At 46.6% G+C, this 26,315-nt stretch overlaps 1 protein-coding gene across 1 annotated transcript in view; it reads right to left on the reverse strand.

Moving 5' to 3' along the window:
* Positions 1-6,885: 6,885 nt before the first annotated feature.
* LOC104991038 (relaxin-3 receptor 2-like) overlaps positions 6,886-26,315 on the reverse strand; it is a 52,491-nt gene continuing 33,061 nt past the window's right edge. Inside the window, exons 5-6 of the mRNA XM_010843401.1 lie at positions 9,458-9,573; positions 6,886-7,086 (exon numbers count right to left, since the gene is read on the reverse strand). Of these exons, the coding sequence (XP_010841703.1) occupies positions 6,886-7,086; positions 9,458-9,573 (317 nt within the window). The remainder of the gene's footprint in view (positions 7,087-9,457; positions 9,574-26,315) is intronic.

Raw genomic sequence — 26,315 nt, forward strand, 5'->3', positions numbered from 1 at the left:
TGATAGCACAGACACTGAAAGGTGACTTTAAATGAAGGGACAACCAGGTCCCTACAAAGACCACTCCCACCCCCGTACTTCCCCAGCCTCTGCACCAATGACCCAAGCCTGCCTCAGGGCCTTAGAACATGCCCTTCTGCCTGGCATGTCCTCCGCTGACACCCATTCTCAGGCACATGTCTCACCCTTCACTACCTGCCAGGCTGCACCAGTGTCATCTCTCAAGGAGACCTTCCCTGACTTCTTTAATAAGCCAACACATCCCACCCTCCTGCTGCCCATTTATCGCCATTTGAAGGCTGCATGTGAAGTATCCATTCATTCATTCATTGTATGCCTCCCTCCAGCTCCACAGCATGTGAGCTCCATGTGGGCAGGAATTTTTGGTATGTTTTGCTCATTGCTGTACCCCTGGTGCCTACAACAGCACCTGATACATATTGGATGCTGGAGAAATACTTGTTGAAAAAAGGAAATGAAATCAGTCATTTGACAGCTGTTAAGAACCTTACAAGTATCAGTTTCAGCCTTTATCAAAGAGAGTCTATTCTTGCCCCTAAATGGGGAGAAGTTTAGCTGATAAGGCAGCCTGTGGTTCATGAAGACCAGATGCGGCAGTGAGCACCAGGCCTGATAGTGGCAAGTGTGCCACGTAAAAACGCCTGCCCGGGTGGCCCTCCCTCACAGAGAAGGGACTCTGCTGTTTACAGAGGACCCTTTGGGATAGCCTGAGGTGGGGACAGTTTCCTCTAGGGCAGCTCTCATGATCATGCCCCCTCCATGAGGTCATCGTGGGCCTGGACCATTCTGGAGAGGCCCTTATAATGGGTCCTTAGGACGCCATGCCTTCCGTATCTCCAGGGAGACAGGCCTTCCTTCCTTCCTTAGAGCAAACTCAGTGGCAGCAGATGATTCAGCCAGGAAAGGGAGACAGCCCGAGCACTAGCAGGATGCGTTGTCATGTCACCAGAAGCAGGCCTGCAGAAGAAGGAGACGAAGGGGACTGTACTGACAAAGTTGGGGGCCCCCAGTTGCCCCCTCAGTCATGGGTATGTCTGTGATGCAGGGGGCACAGCCCAGCCATTGCAGAGCCAAGCAACACAAAATCCTTGGGCCCAGCTCCCAGGTGGCCCCACCCGCAGGTGGGGGAGGGAGGCCTCCCCTTCCACACTATCTGTCCTCTCCCGGCTGATCTTCCCACATACCTGACCTTGGCGTTTACTTCTAGGTCCTTTGACCAAATGTGTTTTCCTCTAAGAGTTGTTGGCAAAATACTGTTACAAGCTTCTTATAGGACCCTTGTCCTACTGTGGCCTGGTTAAAAAGCCTTTGTCCTTCTCTTCTTCCCCTTCTGTGGTTTTGATGCCATTTCTCTGGGTGCCATACTTTAGGGTCCCTCATTTTGGGGGGGAAGAGCTCCCTCATAGCACTCTCTCGGCAGCTGCCCAGCAGATGGTGAGTGGGCCCACACAGGTGTGTCCCTCTGCTTGAATTGCCAAATAAACAGGCTTCCTCTCACTGCTGCCCTGACAGATGGGGCAGGATGAGGGGGTGGTCCTGCCAATCCTCAGAGATGGCAAGCTTGCCAGGACTGCCCCCTCAGACCTCGCAAATTTGTCTCCAAGGCAGGAGAGCCCTGCAGCCCATCCAGTTTTTCCCACCTACCTGGAATGGAATCCAAACACCTGCCTTGGAGTGATGATTTGGCAGGTGGGGGTGGGGCAGCTTGTCCCATTAACTTGTGACCAAAACTAGAGCACGGCTGGAGACGGGCCGTGGCCCGGAGTCCAGGAGGCAAACACCACCTCCCAGAGCCAGTCATCATTCAACATCCTGAGCAAGCCCCGGGCCCTCCACCAGCCACGGAGCCCTTAGAACCACAAGGGTCTTCCCTGGGTCTCCACTCGGAGCCTGAACCCCACTCACCCTCAGCTCTGACCGTGGTCTCATTTACCGATGGGTGTGGATGTGCAATTGCTTGGTTTCCGCCCATGTGCCCTGGCAAGTGAATGTAGTTTCTCCGTCTCTTTCCCTGCCTTTTTTCTTTCACAGGTTCATTTGACTGATTTGGGGATGAGATACATTACTTTGTTTCCCCGGTTTACTTATTACCAAGGATGAAAGAAAACACTGAGGCAGAAAGGGGTCAGAAACCTTGTTACCTTGACCAAGTCGTCCTGGGCCCCTTTCTACCTGCAAGTGTTGCTTCCAATTCAATGCAAATATTCTTTTCCATCTTGGTCCATCCTTGGAGAAGCAACCCATTGTAAGAGCTTGTCTTTGGTGGTTGGGTTGTTACTTTGTAAAGTATTAAAGCACTAAACCAATTTTTGCAATATGTAGTAAATCTTGCTTTCATTTTGGAAAACTTCCAGTAATGACTACTACTGCACTTTTTATAGAAGAACTGTATTTCATTTCTTTCTTTTATGAAAGATTATTTCAAGTAACAATAGCTCTGTAATCTGTGTGATACGGCTTCTCCATTACTTGACACGGAGAGAAGCTTTGATGCCTACTCAATAAAATTAACATGTTTGTAAAGCACTGGCTGGTCCAATTATTTACCCAATCCTGTGTCCCTGGCAATACATCATCTAAGAAAAGCTTTTGGCTCAGATGAAGAGGATTCTAACAGGCATCCTTCCTCACCCAAATTTAAGAGTTCTTCCAATCAGAAGAGTTGTAAAACAAGCAGTTTTATTTTGTGAGACAAAGGTTTCTGTCAATGGTCAGGACACCATCTGTCAGAAAACAATAGAACTTCTGTAAATGTGTGTTTGCCAGACATCAGCAAGAGGGCAACTGGGAGGGCAAGAGAATGAGAGAATTTTATGGTGGGGTTTTATTTGTGCATGCTTTTCTGTTCAGGAGAGGCACATGTCTGTAAAAGAAAGTAAGTGGGCTTTCCAGAGGCTCAGATGAGGTCCAGGGCTGCAGGCCTGTCCCAGGCAGGTGATGGGCCCCTGGAACAATCAAAGCTATGTGCCTCTGGGTGCTGGAATGGGGGCAACGGTGGCGGTGATGGCCACTGTGCTCTGCATCAGGCATGTTCTAGGCTTCATCAGACTCTATCCCTGTGAATTAGATGTCAAAATCCCCATCTTGTAGACAAGAAGTGAAATTTGGCGAGGTAAGTGGTGAAACCAAGATTCCAGCTCCAATTTGCCTCATGGAAGAACCCGAGCTCCAAGCTGCAGGGCCTCCCAGGAGCATCTCCCAGCCTGTCCAGTGGGTCGACTTAACCTACAAGTCTTCTCGCTTGGAGAGTGTGGGTGACATGGTTGGGGAAGGAGAGGAAAGATGCTTGGCTGGGGTAAGATGTGCCAAGATGTAAGATGTGCTGTGGTCCTGGGGTCAGTGTCCTGCCAGGTCTCCACCTTCCGTTTCTGGCTCAGACATTCTTCTCAGCTAGAAAATGGTAGACTGTGCTCAGTTATTGCAGGACAGGTGGCAAATCCCAGACAAAAGGCACACTCCTCCACCAGCAGATTCGAGAGGTACTTAAAAGGCTGTACAGGATGGTGGGAGCCTTGCACAGTAAGAAAGAAAGCCTGGCCCCTAAGTTTCAATGACCTTGAGAAAGGCATCTCACCTTCCCGGGTCCCTGTTTTCTATAAAATTTCAGTATATTCTGAAAATTTTTTTTAATTTAAATTTATTTATTTTAATTAGAGGCTAATTACTTTACAGTATTGTATTGATTTTGCCATACATCAACATGAATCTGCTGTACCACCATACAACACAGGTGTACACGTGTTCCCCTTTCCGAACCCCCTCCCTCCTCCCTCCCCGTACCATCGCTCTGGGTCATCCCAGTGCACCAGCCCCAAGCATCCTGTATCCTGCATCGAACCTGGACTGGCGATTCATTTCTTACATGATATTATACATGTTTCAATGCCATTCCCCCAAATCATCCCCCACCTCCCTCTCCCACAGAGTCCAAAAGACTGTTCTATACATCTGTGTCTCTTTTACTGTCTCACATACAGGGACATTAGGGACCTGAGGGAAGGTTCTATGTCCCCAGCAAGTCCTGGAATACGTGTATCATTTAGGAAAATAGAAGCCATATCAGTTATCTTTACAGAGAGAATATGAGGACTTGGTTGAAGAGGGATCAGAACACCAAAAAAACACGAAAAGGGCCCATAGAGGTCACACGGAGAGAGTGCAGCTCATCACAGGGCTGGAGGCAAAGCCCAGGGGCCAGGTGGTTACGAGCTACAACCTGAGAGGTGGGGGGTGCCCAGGGCAGAACACAGGCCTCTGAGAAGGGGGAGCTGGTGTCTTGAGGGGGACACAGTACGGCAGGACCTTCCATGTGGGGGATATGTAACTGGAGCAAACTGCAGCTGGCAAGTGGTGAACTATTGCCAGGACAACGCTAAGAGGTACTGGAAGCAAAAGAAAAGAGGAAGTCCTGTGTGTGTGCGCGCATGTGTGCGTGCACACTCAGAGGCACATGTGCATGTATGCATATGTGTGTGTGCGCATATACACGTATTTTCTGTATACACACATGTGCACAGACACCAAGAAAGGGGGAAAACAAGAAGAGACACGTCCACCAAGCCTGTGTCTGTCAGTCGTCAGGGCCCGTGGTTGGCATTCCTGACTTCCTTCTTCCAGGATCAGTCGTTTCCTTTGCCCTCAGCCAAAACCTCAGCTTGTTGGGATCTTTCATTTCTAATGAAATAACCCAAACTTTCATCCCCGAAAGGTCTGAATCATCACAGCCCTCTTTCGGGTGCTGTAGTTGACCATTAACTTTTATTGGGGGACATGGATATAATAAAACACACCCCCAAGAGTCCCGTAAATGTCACAGACCAACCCTTCTGTGTAGCAGCAGCTCTGCTTTTCCTTGATAATTAGAGTTCATCACCAGCGAAACACCAGTTCCCTTCTCTGAGTTGAGGCAGTGGCCTGAGAAGCCACTGGCCAGGTCTCAGTCCCCAGTCCAGTGACACCACACAGCCTCTGGGGGAGCCCCTTCCTCCCTGGGAATGGGGACCTACAACCCCTAGAGCTCAGGATGGGGGGCAGGAAGCACAGTTCTTGGTTACAAGACAAAATGGTGACAAGAGCCACTCCCACTCCCAGATCGTATGTGCTGGCCAAGGAACAGACCCCACCATATGGCCATCACCGATTCAAATCATCTGGTCCATTCTGGTCTGAGCTCCTGCCTTTCCGGGAGCTGACTCCCTGCTGACACCATTGCTCAACTTCCCGTGGGCCATTCCAGGCTCCATCAGGCCTGCTGCTGCTGGATCAGCTAGACACACAGTGAGTGAAGCCCCTGTGCGTGATCCCATCACCATGAAGCTGAACTTCGTCTCCAAAAGCAACACTGTGTGGAGCTCCATCATGGTAAGTGAGGCATCTTTTGAATCCATGAATGGTAGTTTCTGGCAGAAGCACTGCAGGCAGGGAAGGCACATCTGAATCCACACATGTCTATTCTAGTGAGAGAAATGGCCTTCCTTCCACAATGAGAAAGGTCCAGCGCCCTCGGCCAGCTGCGTCTGACTGGCCGCCCCAGGGAGGAATCCGCACAAAGTCTCTGTGCTGGTCCCCGCCATCAAAGGTCTCTCAAGCTTGGCAGGTGGCCTCCAGGCTGGCCTTGAGAAGGGGGAATCATGTAGTTTCATTCACCTCCAGCTTCCTTCCCTACAGAGAGGTTCCTCTGTACTGGGGCCCATTAAACAAACATCAGGATGCCTAGAGAGAGGGTTGAATGCTATTACAGGGCCTGCTGTCTCATTCACTCGATTCCCGAGAGCCTCCTCTGCCCCCGGTACTTGTAATGAGCGTAAGCATGGGACACATTAGCCCCGTGGTCTAGGAGAGCTGTCCACAGACGGCTTCCTTTGCACCACATTCTCCACACCTCCTTGTCACCGACCTCTGACTCCTCCTTTCCAAGTTCCTGACTGTCCGGTCAACTCTTCATCCCTGTCCATAAATCAGGGTGGATCAGAATTCTTGGTGAAGTGAGGTGAAGGGTTAGTCGCTCAGTCGTGTGTCTCTTTGTGACCCCAAGGGTTGTAGTCCACCAGGTTCCTCTGATCATGGAATTCTCCAGGCAAGAATACTGGAGTGGGTTGCCATTCCCTTCTCCAGGGGATCTTCCTGACCCAGGGATCCAACCCGGGTCTCCTGTGTGGCAGGCAGATTCTTTACCATCTGACCCACCAGGGAAACCCTGATTACTTGAGAGTGGCGTTAATGATGTTTGATGCCAGATTGTTCTTTCTTTGTAGAGACTGGTCCTGTGTGCATTAAAAGATGTGCAGCAAGCTCCTGGCTGACCTGTATTCACTAGATGCCAACAGCTCCCTCTACCCAGGCATAACAACCAAAAATGTCTCTGCTGCTGCTAAGTCACTTCAGTCGTGTCCGACTCTGTGTGATCCCACAGACGGCAGCCACCAGGCTCCCCCATCCCTTGGATTCTCCAGGCAAGAACACTAGAGTGGGTTACCATTTCCTTCTCCAATGCATGAAAGTGAAAAGTGAAAGGGAAGTTGCTCAGTCATGCCTGACTCTTAGCGACCCCATGGACTGCAGCCTACTAGGCTCCTCCATCCATGGGATTTTCCAGGCAAAGTACTGGAGTGGGGTGCCATTGCCTTCTCCAAAAATGTCTCTAGACATTGCCAAATAGCCCCAAGGTGGTAGGAGGAGGGAAAGAATCACTGGTGTAGGTGAATTCTTCTGGCTGTCTTTCAGATCAGAAAAGCGACAACCATTTATTCGCTCCAGCTCTGTCTACTGGCATGATTTCCCTTCCCCAACAGCTTTCAGGGACACTTGAGATTGGGGGTGGTGGGTAATGCCCTCACCACCCACCCTCAAGCTGGAGCCCCCACATCACAGAGAACCATCTGAAAGCAGGTGTCCGCGGCCATCTATCTGGTCAGTGGGAACTCCCCGAGACGTGTGAGTTGAGGGAGAGGAGGCCACAAGCAAGAGGACACGTTGCAGGGTCTGAGCCACTTCTCCACGCACCTTCTGGGTTTTCTCGACATACCGTCTCCACGAGAAGACAGATTGCAGCTGCACAGACCCAATCTCGTGGGAGGGCGGGGCAGATCACACCCAGTCATAATGATCAGAGGTCAGGACTGTAGTCAGCTGATGTTTCTGTCAGCCGTTCAGTCCCCACCAGAAGCCAGTAGTAGCCAGGAGCCAGAGAAAGGAGAATAGTCACATGCAGAAGAGGGGAGAGCTTTGCCCAGAGCCCTGGCACTCTGCACAGTGGTCTGCTTGCTGGCAGCATTGCTGTTGGCCACACTAAGTGCCACTGAGTCTATTAGGAGATGACGTCTGTGGGCCCCTCTCATACCTGATGGCCTTACGCGTTCTTTGGTAAAGGCTTTGGGAATAGCTGATGGGTTGCCTTCAAAATCCAAGAAGTCTCCACAAACATCATGCCTCCTTTTTCAGGTATAGTGACATTTCTCTCACTTTGTTGGGCTGCCCTGAAACACTCCATGATCTCCCCACAGCATTCTTAAGTAGATGGGTCCCTGAATATTTATGGTGGCGGGGGTGGGGGGCAGGGTTCTCCCTCTTTTGTGTCTCAGGGAGGCAGGTGCCATCTGCATGAGGATATCAATAGTGGGATCGAGCGTGGCATTTTGTGGGCCCTCTGCCAGCTGTGCAATGGCAGAGAGCAGGAAGACGGGACAAGTCCTGGGTACCTCCAGGCACCAGCAAACAGTTTCTGGTGGTCCTTGCAGATAGACAGAGAGAACCAAAGCTACCCTCCAGCCTCTGCTGTGAAACAATAAGGGGATGCATTGGGAAGCCTCTCAAGTCATTGATAGCCCCAGAGATCTCTGCAGGTCCCCCAGGATGCAAGTTAATCACCTTTGATTTATTCTCATGGTAAGGATGGGAAAGGCCAGGACTTTCACTTTAGTTCCATTTCTACTGAAGTAGCATCCATTCCAAGGGAGGGGAACTGACATGGGGGCTCAGCCGGCCAAGTGTAACCCCTCCAGCCACACATTGGAAGCTGGGGAAGTGACCACAGACCCACCAGTGCTGCAGACTCCCACCTTTAGGATGAAACTCTTCATCTCACGACCACCACAAGCCGCCCACTTTGACTGTGGAATCACAGTGGCATCTTTAAGTCACCAGAAATGAGTGACAACTCAGAGCCAGTGCTGAGTCCCTGAATTATCACAGTACATGCCCCACCCTGGGGTGATCAGGGAAGAGACGTTTGTCAGAACACGTCTGCCTGTCACAGGCCACAGTCGCCCTAAGGCAAGGTCTCAGGCCCCCTGGAGGAGGTCAGGAAGGGGTGTGCAGTATCAGCGGGTGATATAGCAAGGCTTTCTCAGAGGAGCCAAGGGGTTCCAGGCCTGGGAAGTGGCTTAGACCTGCCAAGTCCACAAACCTCTGCGACTCTACAGTGTGGCTACCTAAGCAAGGAATTTTGCTTTCAAATCAGAAGTAATTTTTAACAACAATAATTTTATTGAGGAGTATTTTATGTACAGCCAAAAGCACAAATATCAAACACAGTTGGGTGTGTTTTCACCACTAGCAGGGTTGAGATCAGAATACCCGCCACAGTGCACCCCGCCCCCAAAAGCAGCTCTTATCCAGACCACGCTAGAGTTACAGACTCTATATATGTATATATGGAATCAATATATGTGCTGTTTGCTGCCAGTTCTCATTTGTTCCACAGGTTTTGAGGATTCACCCATGTTGTTCAGTCGCTAAGTCACATCCAATTCTGTGGCCCCACGGACTATAGCACACCGGGCTTCCCTGTCTTGCTCCATCTCCTGGAGTTGGCTCAAATTCATGTCCACTGAAGCAGTGATGCCATCCAATCATCTCATCCTCTGTTGCCCTCTTCTCCTGTCTTCAGTCTTTCCCAGCAATAGGAAATTTCCAAAGAGTCGGCTCTTCACATCAGGTGGCCAAAGTTTTGGAGCTTCAGCTTCAGCATCAGTCCTTCCAATGAAGATTCAGGGTTGATTTCCTATAGGATGGACTGGTTTAATCTCCTTGCTGTCCAAAGGACTCTCAAGCATGTTCTCCAGCACCACAGCTTAAAAGCATCAATTCTTCAGTGCTCAGCCCTCTTTATGGCCCAGCTCTCACATCCATACCTGACCACAGGCATTGTTTCTTTGTAACTCTATCGCTGGGCACTGTGACTGTATCACAGTTTATATATCCATTTTCATGTTAATGGACAGGTTGCTTCCAGTTTGGAGCTATTATGAATAAAGCCACCAGAAGCCTTCATGAATCTTTGGTGTACATAAGGTTTCATTTCTTCTGGCTAAATACAAAAGAAGCAAAATTAGTAGCTCATAGAATGAGTGTGTATGTCATGTTATTAGAAATTTCCAAACAATGTTTCAAATAGATTGTATGGCTTTCCAATTCCACCAACAATGGTTCTGGTTACCTGAGACTCCAACATATACAGTCCATCATTTCTGATGCCCATGCAGTAGCGCCCACAGATGTCCAGAAACTCCACTCTCTGGAGCAGGCTCTCAGCACACACAGGCTTGTGCGTACCTAAGGTGGGCACATGTATAGAAGTGCGAGACTGGGCAGGCCCATGGTGTGTCTGTACAGACCTGCGCCATCTGTCTCTCCTGCCTTCTGCCCTCCTCCTGCCCTCTTTCTCTTGGAAGCTGAACTCCATCTGCCTTCTGCCCTCATCAAATTCAGGTGTGTGCATATCCTTGCTTGGGTGTTTAGCTCCTGGACATCAAAACTTTTGTCTGATTTGCCCCTACCCTCAGAGGCCCAGCCCATGGGTGTGACTGGCACCTTTTCTCTCCGTGCAGAAGAGGAACCTTCCCTTGTGTGCCCAGGTGAGCCCAGCAAGCAGCCATCCAGGGAATGGGGGTGACTACTTGCTCTGCATCTCCCAGAGAGCAGCTGGGAGTGAGGCCCTGGGGCTCAGTTCAGCTCCAAGCAGGAATCGCCAGGTAAGGAGGACTTCTCAGGGAGCAAAGAGTTTCATCAGACAGAGAAGGGGATAAAGGTCTGTACAGCAGGTGGAGTGAGCACTCCTTACACAAACTCTGATCAGAAGCCTGCTCTGTGCTGGGCTCACCAAGGCTGGGAACCCAGGAATACGACAGACCAGGTTCCTCCCAGCCGAGGGCAGGGGAAAGCAGAAAGGGGTCAGCAACTGGTTAGTGTAGAGGCTACTGGGACAAGGACAATGGGCCCACAGCAGTGGCGACCTCCACTCTGGGTCCAGGACCAGGAAAAGCTTTGGGGAGCCCCCGCAGGGGACTTGGGGACATCCTGGCACAATCTGGCCACTCTGACACCAACAGGGAGGATCATCACTGCAGCTTGTGGACCAAGAAATCACAGCCCAGAGAAAGTAATGGTATCCACCCTGGGTCCCACAGCCAGGAAGCAGCAGGTGGTCTACAGAAGGCTCCATTGGCCCCTAGGTCTGTGTTTGTCCCACACGTGCCCACAGAGGGAGGGGAAACCAGGGGTTTCAGGAAGATCTTGTGTCCAGCAGTTGGTGGCACTGGTCTGCCCTAGAGGTAGGGGACCAGGAAGAATATTCTCTCTGGCCACTTAACCTCTACCTGTCAATCTGAAGGCTTGAACTGCTGGATCTCAGTAAAAGCATCACAGTTGGGGGGATCAGCACTCACCATGGGAACTAGGTCAGAGCATCCGTGCCTCATGCCTTGTGCCTCTGGAAAGCCAGACAGCCCAAGAAGGGAGACTGGGAGGAGAGGATGGTGAGCCCCAAGGACGGGCTCCAAGGGTCTCCAGGGATGTCAAGGGTGTGAACATAGGTCAAACTGCTTCTTGCCTGTCAGTCGAAGGATAAGCTTCCATCGGAGCTCCTGTTCTTTTGGAAAACTGCTGGCCACAATCAGTGACACAAGAGGGAAAGCCACCTTATGACCATCATGGAAGGAAAAGTCCCCAGATGAGATGGCGTGGGCTCAACCCCAACCTGGGGAGATGAATGAGGAGCTGACAGTTAAGCCCATTGATGGACCACAACACAGAGCAGAGGGAAGAAAGAGCAGAGGGGCTGCTGCTCACTCCAGCATCTCAGAGTGAGCTCTGGACCATCCCATCCTGATGGACACATAGCAGGAACTAGCTGATTGGCGACTTCGTCTACACCACACGTTTTGGAGGTTTTTGGATTTGTGAGGAAGGAGAAATCTTGGTGCTGAACCCAAGAGGATGTGCTGTGGACAACAGAATGTGGGTGAGGAGGCTCGACCTCTGAGGAGCGGCACTCAGCTGTCACCCATGGCTGGCCCTTGAGTCCCCTCACTATTTCTTGCTTCTCCACCTGGAACCTCCTTTCTAAGGCAGACCTCAGCTATACTGTGGGATCAATTCCTGATCAATACTGCTATAAAATGAATATTGCAATAAAGAAAGTAGCACTATTTTTTTGGTTTCCTGGTGCATATAAAAATTAAATTTCCATGTTGGAGAAGGTGTAGAGAAGAGGCAACCTTCCTACACTGTTGGTGGGAATGTAAGCTTGTACAGTCACTATGGAGAACAGTGTGGAAGTTCACCTAAAAACTAAATATAGAGCTACCATCCGATCCAGCAATTCCACTCCTGGGCATATATCCAGAGAAAACTATCATTTGAAAATATATATGCACCCCAATGTTCATTGTAGCACTATTTACAATTGTCATTAGGGAGCAACCTAAATGTCCATCAACAGATGAATAATGAAGTTGTGGTACATATAATACAATGGTGTATTACTCAACTATAAAAATGAAAAAAGTAATACCATTTGCAGCAATATGGGTGGGCCTGGATTTTATCATAATAAGTGAAGTAAGTCAGAGAAAGACAAATGTCATATGATATCACTTATGTGTGGAAACTAAAATATGATACAAACGAACTTATTTACAAAACAGAGATAGACTCAAAAACATAGAAAACAAACTTACGGTTACCAAAGGGGAAAGGGATGAAAAGAGATACATTTGGAGTTTGGGATTAGCAGATTGTTGTTGTTGTTCGGTTGCTAAGTCATGTCCAGCTCTTTGTGACCCCATGGACTGCAGCACAGCAGGCCTCCCTGTCCTTCACCGTCTACCAGAGTTCACCCAAGTTCAGTGAATCAGTGATGCCATCCAACCATCACATCCCCTGTCACCCTCTTCTCCTCCTACCCTCAATCTTTCCCAGAGTCAGGATCTTTTCCAATGAGTCAGCTCTTCTCACCAGGTGGCCACGTATTGGAGCTTCAGCATCAGTCCTTCCAATGAGTATTCAGGATTGATTTCCCTTAGGATTGAGTGGTTTGATCTCCTTGCAGTCACTGGGACTCTCAAGAGTCTTCTACAGCACCACAATTCAAAAGCATCAGTTCTTCAGCATTCAGCCTTCTTTATGGTCCAACTCTCACATCTGACTACTGGAAAAACCATAGCTTTGACTATATGGACCTTTATTGGAAAAGTGACGTCACTGCTTTTTAAAACGCTGTCTAGGTTTGTCATAGCCTTCCTTCCCGGAAGCAAGCATCTTCTAATTTCATGACTGCAGTCACCATCTGCAGTGATTTTGGAACGCAAGAAGAGAAAATCTATCATTGCTTCCACTTATTCTCCTCCTATTTAACAGAAAGTGATGGAACCAAATGCCATGAAGTTAGTTTTATGAATGTTGAGTTTTAAGCCAGCTTTTTCACTCTCTTTCACCCGCATCAAGAGGCTTTTCAGTTCCTCTTTGCTTTCTACTATTAGAGTGGTATCAACTGCATATCTGAGGCTGTTGATATTTCTCCTGGCAATCTTGATTCCAATTTGTGCTTCATCCAGCCTGGCATTTCACATGATGTACTCTGCATATAAGTTAAATAAACAGGATGACAATACACAGCCTTGTCATATTCCTTTCCCAATTTTGAACCACTCACTTGTTCCATGTCTGGTTCTAACTGTTGCTTCTTGACCCAAATACAGGTTTCTCAGGAGGCAGGTAAGGTATTTGATATTCCCATCTCTTTAAGAATTTTCCACAGTTGTGATCCACACAGTCAAAGGCTTCACATAGTCAATGAAACAGAAGTAGGTATTTTTCTGGAATTCCTTTGCTTTTTCTATGATCCAAGGAATGTTGGCAATTTGATCTCTGGTCCCTCTCCCTTTTCTAAATCCAGCTTGTACATTACATCTGGAGGTTCTTGATGCAAATACTGCTGAAGCCTAACTTGAAGGATTTTGAGCATAACCTTACTAACATGGGAAGTGAAGGCAATTTCCAGTAGTTTGAACATTTTTTAGCACTGCCCTTCTTTGGGATTGGGATGAAAACTGACCTTTTCCAGTCCTGTGGCCACTGTTGAGTTTTCCAAATTTGCTGGCATATTGAGTGCAGCACTTTAACATCATCATCTTTTAGGATTTGAAATAGCTCAACTGGAATTCCATCACTTCCACTAGCTTTATTGGTAGAAATGTTACCTAAGGCCCACTTGACTTCACACTCCAAGATGTCTAGCTCTAGGTGACTGACCACACCATCTGGATCATCAAGACCTTTTTTGTACAGTTCTTATGTGTGTTCCTGCTACCTCTTCTTAATCTCTTCTGCTTCTGTTAGGTCCATACTGTTTCTGTCCTTTATTATGCCCATCCTTAAATGAAATGTTCCTTTGATATCTCCAGTTATCTTGAAGAGGTCTCTAGTTTTTTTCCATTCTATTGTTTTCCTCTATCATTGTTCATTGAAGAAGGCCTTTTTATCTCTCCTTGCTATTCTATGGAACTCTGCTTTCAGTTGAGTTTCTTTCCCTTTCTCCTTTGCTTTTTGCTTTTCTTCTTCCCTCAGCTATTTGTAAAGCATCCTCAGACAAGCACTTTGCCTTCTTGCATTTCTTTTTCTTTGAGATGGCTTGTTCACTGCCTCTTATACAATGTCATGAATCTCTGTCCATAGCTCTTCAGATACTCTGTCTACCAGATCTAATCCCTTGGATCTATTTGTCACCTCTACTGTATAATCATAAGGGATTTAATTTAGGTCATACCTGAATGGTCTAGTGGTTTTCCCCACTTTTTTTAGCTTAAGCCTGAATTTTGCTATAAGGAGCTGATGCTCTGAGCCACAGTCAGCTCCAGGTCTTGTTTTTGCTGATGGTATAGAGCTTCTCCATCTTTGGCTGCAAAGAATATAATCAGTCTGATTTCAGTATTGACTATCTGGTGATGTCCATGTGTAGAGTCATCTCTTGTGTTGTTGGAAGTGGGTGTTTGCTATAACCAGTGTGTTCTCTTGGCTAAACTCTCTTAGTCTTTGCCCTGCTTCATTTCCTACTCCAAGGCCAAACTTGCCTGTTACTCCAGGTATCTCTTGACAACCTACTTTTGCATTCCAATCCTCTATGATGAAAAGAACTTTTTTTTTTTTTTGGTGTTAGTTCTAGAAGATCTTCTAGGTCTTCATAGAACTGGTCAACTTCAGCTTCTTTGGCTTCAGTGGTTGGGGCATAGACTTGGATTACTGTGGTGTTGAATGGTTTGTCTTGGAAATGAACCAAGATCATTCTGTCATTTTTGAGATTGCACCCAAGTACTGTATTTCAGGTTCTTTTGTTGATTGTGAGGGCTACTCCACTTGGTCTATGGGATTCTTGGCCACAGTATTAGATATGATGGTCATCTGAATGAAATTCACCATTCCTGTCCATTTTAGTTCGCTGATGCCTAAGATGTCGATTGTTCACCCTTGCCATTTCCTGCTTGACCACATCCAGTTTATCTTGATTCACGGACCTAACATTCCAGGTTCCTTTGCAGTATTGTTCTTTAAAGCATCAGATTTTACTTTCACCACCAGACACATCCACAACTGAGTGTCGTTTCTGCTTTGGCCCTGCAGCTTCATTCTTTCTGGGGCTGTTAGTAATTGCCCTCCGCTCTTCCCCAGTAGCATATTGGACACCTATCAACCTGGGGGGCTCAGCTTCTGGTGTCATATCTTTTGCCTTTTTATACTGTTCATGGGGTCCTTGTGGCAAGAATACTGGAGTGGTTTGCCAATCCATTCTCCAGTTTTCAGAACTCTCCACTATGACCCATCCATCTAGGGTGGCCCTGCATGGTATGACTCATAGCTTCACTGAGTTACGCAAGCCCCTTCGCCATGACAAGACAATGATCCATGAAGAGGGGATTAGCAGATACTTACAATATATATAAAATAAATAAATTCCCACTGTATAGCACAGGGAACTACACTCAATATCTTATGCTGTGCTCAGTCACTCAGTCATGTCTGACTCTTTGCAACTCCATGGATTATAGCCTGCCAGGCTCCTCTGTCCGTGATTCTCCAGACAAGAATACTGGAGTGGGTTGCCATGCCCTCCTCCAAGAGATCTTTCTTCCCAAGCAAGGGATCAAAACCAGGTCTCCCACACTGCAGGTGGATTCTCTACCATCTGAGCCACCAGGGAAGCCCTTACAAAGAAGTCCATTGGCTTCTCCAGGTGATCTTCCCAACCCAGTGATCAAACCCAGGTGTCCTGCATTGCGGGCAGATTCTTTACCAGCCGAGCCACCAAGGAAGCCCCAGTATCTTATAATAAACTATAATATAAAAGAATCAGAGCATGCATATATATATAAAACTGAATAACTTTGCTGTACACCCGAACCTAACACAAAGTTGTAAATTAACAATACTTCAATTTTAAAAAGCATTAAAAAATAAAAGTTACATTCCCAATATACTATAATCTATTAAGTGTGCAATAGCATATGTCTTTTGAAAAACAATATACATACCTTAATTTAAAAGTACTTTATTCTAAAAACTGCTAATCTTCATCTGAGCCCTCAGAAATAGCAACAGCAAAAACCTCTGATCACAAATCATTGTAACAATATGATCATAATGAAAAAGTCTGAAATGTTGCCAGAATCACCAAACTGTGACAGAGACATGAAGTAAGAAAATGCTGATGGAAAAATGGTTCATATGGTCTTGCTCAACACAGGCTGATTCAAAATTGGGAAAGGAGTACATCAAGGATGTATATTGTCACCCTGCTTATTTAACTTATATGCTGAGTGAAAGTGAAGTCGTTCAGTCATGTCCGACTTTTTGCGACCCCATGGGCTGTAGACTGCCAGGCTCCTCCGTCCATGGGATTTTCTAGGCAAGAATACTGAAGTGGTTTGCATTTTCCTTCTTCAGGGGATCTTCCCAACCCAAGGATCAAACCCGGGTCTCCTGAACTGTAGGCAGACTCTTTACCGTCTGAGCCACCAGGGAAGTTTAGATACAGAGTCCATCACACAAAATGCCAGGCTGGATAAAGCACAAGCTGGTGTCAAGAATGCCGGGAAAAATATAAAAAACCTCAGATATGCAGATGACACCACCTTTATGGCAGAAAGCAAAGAGGAACTAAAGAGCCTCTTCATGAAAGTGAAAGAGGAGAGTGAAAAGCTGGCTTAAAACTCAACATTAAAAAAACTAAGATTATGACATCCAGTTCCATCATTTCATGGCAAATATACGGGGAAACAATGGAAACAGTGACAGACTTTATTTTCTTGGGCTCCAAAATCACTGCAGATGGTGACTGCAGCCATGAAATTAAGAGACACTTGCTCCTTGGAAGAAAAGCTATGACCAACCTAGACAGCATATTAAACGGCAGAGACCTTTGTTGACTTTGCCAACAAAGATCTGTATAGTCAAAGCTATGGTTTTTCCAGTAGTCATGTATGGATGTGAGAGTTGGACTATAAAGAAAGCTGAGCACCAAAAAATTGATGCTTCTGGACTGGTGTTGGAGAAGACTCTTGAGAGTCCTTGGACTGCAAGGAGATCCAACAAGTTCATCCTGAAGGAAAGCAGTCCTGAATATTCATTGGAAGGACTGATGCTGAAGCTGAAGCTCCAAGACTTTGGCCACCTGATAAGAACTGACCCACTGGAAAAGACCCTGATGCTGGGAAAGATTGAAGTCAGGAGGAGAAGGGGACGACAGAGGATGCGATGGTTGGATGGCATCACCAATTCGATGGACATGAGTTCGAGAAAGCTCTGGGAGTTGGTGATGGACAGGGAAGCCTTGCGCGCTGCAGTCCACAGGGTTGCAAAAGAGTCAGACCTGACTGAGAAACTGAACTGACTGGCTGATATACACAGACCACATTTTCTTTATCTGTTCATCTGTTTATGGACTCTTCTGTTGCTTCCAATCCTTGGATATTGTGAATAATGTTGCAGTGAACATAGATGCATAAGTATGTCTTTGAGATCCTATTTTCCATTTTTTTTTGCATGCATATACAGAGGTGAGATTGTTAGATTATATATATGGTAATTCTATCTTAATTTTTTAAGGAATTGTCCCACTGTTTTCCATAGGGACTTCAGTCCAACAAATTAGATTTAATTATTAGAGAAAGTCATTAATTATGAAAAAGCGATGACTATCTGGTTTTGGATTTCTATCAAAGGCAAACCAAGAGAACCACAATAGTTTAAGCTAGTCCAACTGCCATTTAAAATTGTTCACAAATGTGTATCTGTTGCCAGAAGAAAAATCTGCCAAATTCTGTATCAGAATTTACCATAAGCTGATACAACAAAAATAACATTGAAGGATATAAATGATCAATAGGACTTAAAACATACTTATAAACTGCACTGGTATTATACCATCAAGATACATGCACACACAAAGTTCTTGACAATCTCCATGAGTCCAATTTCAGTCATTTTAGAACTCTAAGAACATGCATCTACTATGTATTCAAAACAAGTAAAAAGTAGTGGAAATGGTTATTTAGTCACACTGATAATTTACAATCGTAAGACTATTTTCACAGACAAACTATTCACCGAGAACATACATAGAAATTGCCCTTAAATATTATACTGTTTAATATACTGCTCATTTTTTTAAACTATAACTGTTAAAAAAAATTGATATGTCTTAAATATTTGTGCTAAAAAAGTTACCAGAAACAAAATACTAAAAACATTTTTAATTTCAAAATGCATTATCCCATTTATCTTTGGCTAAATGTAAAATCATTTTTTATTACCTGAACACAACATTGATATAGACAAAAGGGAAATGGAATTCTCTGGGATTCACTTTGCCAGGAAATCCAAGAAGTACAGGAAAAAAATAAATTTACTCATATTAAACGTTACTTTTAACATAACTACTCAATGCTTATTCGGTGCTACTCAACATATTATAATTGCAAATAAAATTGACTTGGCAGTATTTTCTCACAAGTCATTAACTACATAATGCTATTTTACTCTCATAAATAGCCAATCTTCTATCTTCCCCTTCAAATGCTCTTTCCAACTACTGCTCCTTTCCAAGGTCAATAATGAATGGCAAGATAGCAATGCTTTATGTAACCCATGGATTCATATGAAATACAAATCTATGAAAATCTATGAAAAAAGTAACTCACTAAAGCTATGAACCACTGAAATCTGGTATTATCCAGCCAGCAGTTTCAATTAACTTCTAAAAAGAAAACAGATTTTATACCTTTTTTTCATAAAGAAGAGGCCCTTGAAAGCATAGCACTCTCTCACCTGTAAAAGTAAAAAAGAAAAAAAAGTTCTGGGTTAGTTGTGACTTCTCTTCATACATAAGAATATTCACATCTGGGAGAGTCATCACACTTGTACTGTGGTATTCCTCAAAATGTAGGCAAGTGGGTAAGGCAATGTATTCATCAACACTTCAGATCAAACTTCAACACAACAAAAACACCTTAGCATCTAATGTAAACAATAAAAAAACAATTAGGATATCAATCTATTTAAATCATCTGTCACCTGCTAAGCAAAGAAAATCTACAGATCCCTGGGCTGGGGAGATCCCCTGGAGGAGACATGGCAACCCATTCCAGTATTCTTGCCTGGAGAATTCCATGGGCAGAGGAGCCTGGCGAGCTACAGTCCATGGGGTTGCAGAGTCAGACACAACTGAGCGACTAAGCACACAGCACAGTAGCGATCTACTGGCGGGGCTGGTTTATTTTTCATTGTACATCTGGATTTAAAGAAATGTTAAGTTTAGGAGCTTATGCTTTATCTATTCTTCCAACTCTTTTAAATGATTAAACTATGAAAAACATTCTATTCCTAAAAATGTCAATGTGCATCAAATACGGCTGTTTTTGTTTTGGTTTTTTTTGTTTGTTTTTTAAGAAGTTCCACTGTGTTCATGCCTTCAATGTGTTCAATGATGTACTGGGTGTTGGGCTGCTTCAATGAACAACAGCAACAAAACACACACAGACAAGAATTCTAGCCTTTGGAACTTATACTCTATGTTGAACCTACCATTAAAACTTGCAAGACTAAGTATAACATTAGGGACTGGAATAATATCTGGAAGTTATCCCTATTCATCAGACAAATCAGAGCAGCAATTCCTGGCAGTACCTAAAAATATAATTTGATTGTAGAAGAATAGATTTTTCATATAATTTTCAGTCCACTTGGTTTCAAAAGTGCCAACACAGTCAGCTCTTTAAGCTCTATTTAAGCCACTGGACATTTTCCTAGAATTTTTCTATAAACAAGTAGAAGAGTATTACAAAGGAAACCAACTGTATTGAAATCATTATCAAAACATTTAAAATATCATGTTCTATGGTATTATATGAGGGCTTCCCTGGTAGCTCAGCTGGTAAAGAATCTTCCTGCAATGCAGGAGACCCTGGCTCGATTTCTGGGTTGGGGAGATCAGCTGGAGAAAGGATAGGCTGCCCACTCCAGTGTTCTTGGTCTTCCCTGGTGGTTCAGACAGCACAGAATCTGCCTGCAATATGGGAGACCTGGGTTCAATCCCTGGGTTGAGAAGATCCCTGGGAGAAGGAACCAGCTACCAACTCCAGTATTCTGGCCTGGAGAATTCCATGGACAGAGGAGCCTGGCAGGCTACAGTCATGGAGTCGTAAAGAGTCATATGGGACTGAGCAACTTTCACTTTCACACCTTCGTGGTATTTTATGAGCTCCTCAAGTGATGTAAATATTTAGCTGCTGATCCAATAACTACCACAATTCTGAAGTAACGAAGAGTCTGCATTACATCTATATGTATCTCCCAACTATAAAGCTGAGATGTGAACACTTGCATACAGCTAACACTGTTGTGGGTTTTTTGTTTATTTATTTAGCTTTGCTTTTTGTGGGAAAGGGGATCTACATTCATAACTGAAATACTAAATTTTAGACAATAGCAAAAAAAAAACTTTTTCCTCTCTGAGTTTACAGATCTTTTGGAGTATGAACACTGACCCTGAATTAAGAATCCCTACTCTAAAACATCTGGTTTTTAAGAAAAATAATCCATAGAAGGTAGTCACACACCTTCACAGGGTGAGAGAAAGCAGGTATTAAGATTCAGAGCGGGGGCTTCTGTGGTGGCTCAGGGGTAAAGAATATGCCTGCCAATACAGGACACGGGTTCAATCCCTAATCCGGGAAGATCCAACATGCTGCAGAGCACCTAAGCCCCTGTGCCACAACCATCAAGCCTGTGCTCTGGACTCTGGGAGCCACAACTGTATTGAGCCTGTGTGCTGCAACTGCAGAAGCCTGCACGCTCTAGAGCCACTGCTCCACCGCCAGAGAAGCCACCACGATGAGAAGCCCACACACCGAAACCAGAGAGTTGCCCCAGCTTGCCACAGCTAGAGAAAAGTCCGCATTGCAATAAAGACCCAGCAGAGCCAAAAACAAATTAATTTAAAAGAGAGCAGAAACACCCTTGGTAACCTCTTAAATACTCCATAAAGTTACAAATACATGGGTTTTGTATGACTCAAAGTAATTCTGATGTACATTAAAGTTTGAAAACTCCTTACAACAACAATTTTTGCAGGTTTCTTGACATCTATGATAACACCATCTATGATAATTCCATACTTCCATAATAATGAAAGGGAATTCTAAAGTGTTCTTGCTAGCCTTATAGAATTTCACTCCACTTTAGTTTCTGTTGTCTCCACTTTAATATAAATTAATAGATGTGTTAACTGTGGAAATTAAAGGGCTGTTGGGACTTCCCTGGCGGTCCAGTGATTAAGACTCTGAACATTCACGGCAGGGGGCAGGGGTTTGATCCCTGGTCAGGGAACTGGGATCTCCCACATGCCCCAGGCATGGCCAAAAAAATAAAGAGCTGTCTTCCACTGGAAATCGGCTTCTACCGTTAGCCAAGATATGTTGATCAAAGACAATAAAAACTCAGCTTTCAAACCGTCATGGAATGAGGACCAGGCGCAGTCAGGAGCACATTGTTGTTGCTGTGGGCCATTTCCCCCCGCCCCCCAACCCCGTTACCAAGCAACGGTTGGGGGGCAACCATTAGTGGTCCTGCTCAGCCATTGGTGGGCTCCGTAGCGGGCCCCTCCCCCAAGCGACCCAATGTCAATGAGCAACCCTTAGTGGGCCCCTTCAGCTAAAGGTTGGCGGAGGAATGGATCTCAGGCGTGTAAGAGACTGATTCTGGCCTTCTCCCCGCCTCCCCCGCCCTCCAGCGTTCCTTCCAGTGCACCGGGCCTCAGGCCAGTGGGTAGGCTGGGGGCCCTAGGGAACACGTGGGGGCAGTATCCTGCAGAGCGCCAGCGCCCTCACCAAGGTCACCCACTGGCCAGCTGAGGCCTTGAACCTCTCCTCCATCCCTGCCTCTGTGACCTAATGGCAGCGGCAGTCGCCCTGGGTCACCGTCTGTGGGACCTGGCCCCTGCTCTTTGGGTATGGTATTGTTTGGCCTCACTGTGCCAGGCTTCCCAGGTGGCGCTAGTGGTAAAGAACCCGCCTGCCAGTGGAAAAGAGGGGTTCAACCCCCGGGTTGGGAAGAGCCCCTTGGGAAGGAAGTGGCAACCCACTCCAGTATTCTTGCCTGGAGAATCCCATGGACAGAGGAGCCTGGCGGGCTACAGTTCGCAGAGTCCGACGCGACTGAAGCTACTTAGCACAGCGCAGTGCGTGGGCACACGGACTTGTGTTTTGTTTTTCACAAAATCACTGTTAATCAAATATTATTGCAGTTAGTCAAACAACTGCTGTTCTGAAAAAGATGACATCAAGACAATGGAACTTATAAATGGAAACATAATACAACATTAAAGGTAGCTTATTTATTGCTTTACAAGGAACGGCACAGCAAGAGCGCACTCACATTTCCAAAAGATCTAAGACTAGGCTCTTCGGGAAACAAACGGATGCCTTCAAGCAACACAAAGGGGATCCAAAAGCTCACCCTGGTTTTCTCCTGTCCCTACCCACCTCTCTGAGATAAAGAGCCGGGAAACCGGTTCCCAAACGGTGGCGGTAGAAGAAGGGGACGCTGCAACTGCCCTAAAGCAGCGACTCCCTCGGGGAGCGGAGCACCGGGGCGCAGGCGATCCCGACAGGGCCGCCATCTCATAATGCAGTTCTCCAACCCCCAAGCGCGAAGCCCACCCCACAGCCACAGCGCTGCGGCTCCACCAAGCCGGACCACCGAGGAGCTCGAGGCCGCCCCCTAACTGTTGTCAGCCCACGCAGGGGACCCGCACCGGCTTCGCTCCCTCCCTTCTGCACATCACATCACTTACCCTACGGCTACCACGGCGCACCCGGGGCCTCCCTACAGCAGGGTACTTTCTCCGAGCCCTCTTCCTCAGAAAAGCAACAAACACCGAACCAAGACTATGCCATGCGGCAACGGCACCCTCTCCCGTTTTAGCGCTTGCCTAAGGTTTCCTGGTGACTCAGAGGGTAAAGCGTCTGTCCGCAATGCGGGAGACCCGGGTTCGATCCCTGGGTTCGGTCCCTGGGTCGGCTCGATCCCCTGGAGAAGGAAATGGCAACCCACTCCAGTATTCTTTCCTGGAGAATCCCATGGACTGAGGGGCCTGGTAGGCTACAGTCCACCGGGTCGCAGAGTCGGACACGACTGCGCGACTTTTTTTTTAAACGCTTTCCCTTCAAGGGATTTTTCTCCCAATAACCCACTGAAATAACCCGCAGGAATGCACCTCCCCCTCCCCGTCCCCCCCCCCCCTCCCGCCCCGCGCAAAGTCCCTGCCTGCCACCTCCTGGAGCACAGCCCTTGCTAACCCCAGCCCCCCAAATCTGAAACACCTGGAGCCGGCCTCCCACTCCTTTGTTACCTAGCCCAAGCTCTTTAAGGACGGGCCAATAAATCAGGAGCCAAGTTGTTGGAAGGAAGAATAACGATTTTAATCCGAAAGCCAGTAAAAGAGAAAGGAGAACAGACTCAGACTCAAAAAGCAAAATCTCCAGTTCAACAACTCCTATTATAAGGAAGAAGGGGAGAGAAGGCCGGGGCTGCAGCCCTGACCAGTGGCTGAGCAGGACCGCTGCTGGTGGCTTAATAACAGTTACTCCCTTTCGGGAGGCCCCACCATGGTGCCCACCAGTGGCTGATTTGTTGTTATTTAGTCACTAATAGTGTCAGACTCTGCCACCCCGTAGACTGCAGCAGTCAGACTTTCCTGTCCTTCATTATCTCCCAGAGTTTGCTCAAACTCATGTCCATTGAGTTGGTGATGCCATCCAAACATCTCATCCTGTCACCCCCTTCTCCTCCTGCCCTCAGTCTTCCCTAATATCAGAGTCTTTTCCAACAAGTCCGCTCTTCTCATCAGGTGGCCAAAGTATTGGAGCTTCAACTTTAGTATCAGTCCTTCCAATGAATATTCAGGGTTGATTTCCTTTAGGATTGACTGGTATGATCTCCTTGCTGTCCAAAGGACTCTCAAGAGTCTTCTCTAGCACAACAGTTTGAAAGTATAAATTCTTTGGTGCTCAGCCTTTATGGTCCAACTCTCACATCCATACATGACTACCAGAAAAATCATAGTTTTGACTAGATGGACCTTTGTTGGCAAAGTGATGTCTCTGCTTTTTAATACACTGTCTACATTTGTCATAGCTTTTCTTCCAAGGACCAAGCATCTTTTAATTTCACGGCTGATTTTGGAGCCCAAGAAAATACAGTCTGTTACTGTTTCCATTTTTCCCCCATTTTTTGCCACGAAGGGATGGGATCAGATGCCCTGATCTTAGTTTTTTGAATATTGAATTTTAAGCCAGCTTTTTCATGCCCCTCTCTCATCTTCATCAAGAGGCTCCTTAGTTTCTCTTTGCTTTCTGCCATTAGGGTGGTGTCAACTGCATATCTGAGGTTATTGGTATTTCTCTGGGCAGTCTTGATTTCAGCTTGTACTTCATCCAGCCTGGCATTTCACATGATGTATACTCTGCATATAAGTTAAATAAGCAGGGTGACAATATACAGCCTTGACGTGCCCCTTTCCCAATTTTGAATCAGTCCATTGTTCCACCTCCAGTTCTAACTGTTGCTTCTTGACCAGAATACAGGTTTCTCAGGAGGCAGCTAAGATGGTCTAGCATTCCCATCTCTAAGAATTTTGAACCGTTTGTTGTGACCCACACAAAGACTTTAGCATAATCAGTGATGCAGAAGTAGATGCTGTTTTGGAATTCCCTCACTTTTTCTATGCTCCAGCGGATGTTGGCAATATGATCTCTGGTTCCTCTTCCTTTTCTAAATCCAGCTTGTACATCTGGAAGTTCTCAGTTCACATAACTGTTGAAGCCTAGCTTGAAGGATTTTGAGCATAATCTCGCTGGCATGTGAAATGTGTACAATTGTGTGGTAGTTTGAAGATTCCTTGGCATTACCCTTCTTTGGGATTGGAATGACAACTGACATTTTCCTGTCCTGTGGCCACTGCTGAGTTTTCCAAATTTGCTGGCATATTGAGTGCAGCACTTTCACAGCACCGTCTTTTTGGATTTGAAATAGCTCAGCTGGAATTCCATCACCTCTACTAGCTTTGTTCGTGGTGATGCTTCCCAAGGCCCACTTGACTTCACAAAGGATTAGAAGTCCATTAGGTGCCTTTTTCCTGGGGCTCAGAGTCATGCTCCTGGAATTTAGACTTCTGGTCCTGCTTCAGCACCATTTATAAGTGATTGGCCAGTGCCTCCTCCTCCCACCACTGCTGACTACCTGTCCTATGCTTTGCCCTACTTAACTCCCGCTTTGGACACTCCTCTGAGCTCGATTTACCTAGGCCCCTTGAGCAGACAGGCCTTTCAGGACTCCTGCCCCAGCACCACCCCCAGGGCATGCCAGGATTGGTAGCTCCAAGGAGCTTGAGCAGGGCAGGGCGGGGAAGGGGCGGTGGTCTCTTGCCATCCTCCACCCGCTAATTCTCTCCCCCACCCCCACCCCAGGGCCACCTGAGGTTATTAAAGACTAAATTTGATTTTGTGTGTTGGGGCTAGGGGAAGGGAAACAATGCCTTACCCCCAGTAAAAGGATGGAAGAGGTCCAACTGCGGAAGCACACGTGCAGTATGGGACCACAATGATGTGGAATTCGAATGGCCAAAAAGAGAAAGCTGCATCTGAAGCCTACTTGCGACAGCACCATGAGTAGTTCCTACATTGTTGTTGTTTAGCCAGTAAGCCGTGTCCGACTCTTTGTGACCCCATGGACTGCTGCACGCCAGGGCTTCCCTCTCCTTCACTGTCTCCCAGAGTTTGCTCAAACTCATGTCCATTGAGTCAGTGATGCTATCCAATCATCTTGTTCTGTCACCCTCTTCTCCTCTGGCCCTCAATCTTTCCCAGCATCAGGGTCTTTTCTAATGAGTCAGCTCTTCACATCAGGTGGCCAAAGTATTGGAGCTTCAGCTTCAGCATCAGTTCTTCCAATGAATATTCAGGATTGATTTCCTTTAGGATTGACCGGTTTGTTCTCTTTGCAGTCCAAGAGACTCTCAATTCCTGCATCAGTTCAGTTCAGTTCACTCCCTCAGTCCTGTCTGACTCTTTGCGACCCCATGAACTGCAGCACGCCAGGCCTCCCTGTCCATCACCAACTCCCGGGATTCACCCAAACTCATGTGCATCAAGTTGGTGATGCAATCCAGCCATCTCATCCTCTGTCGGCCCCTTCTCCTCCTGCCCCCAATCCCTCCCAGCATCAGAGTCGTTTCCAATGAGTCGACTTCGCACGAGGTGGCCAAGTATTGGAGTTTCAGCCTCAGCATCAGTCCTTCCAATTAACACCCAGGAGGGGTCTCCTTTAGAATGGACTGGTTGGATCTCCTTGCAGTCCAAGGGACTCTCAAGAGTCTTCTCCAACACCACAGTTCAAAAGCAGCAATTCTTCAGTGCTCAGCTTTCTTCACAGTCCAACTCTCACATCCATACATGACCACTGGAAAA

The sequence above is a fragment of the Bison bison genome, unplaced genomic scaffold, assembly GCF_000754665.1.
Source record: "Bison bison bison isolate TAMUID 2011002044 unplaced genomic scaffold, Bison_UMD1.0 scf7180017864181, whole genome shotgun sequence".
Lineage (NCBI taxonomy): Eukaryota > Metazoa > Chordata > Mammalia > Artiodactyla > Bovidae > Bison > Bison bison.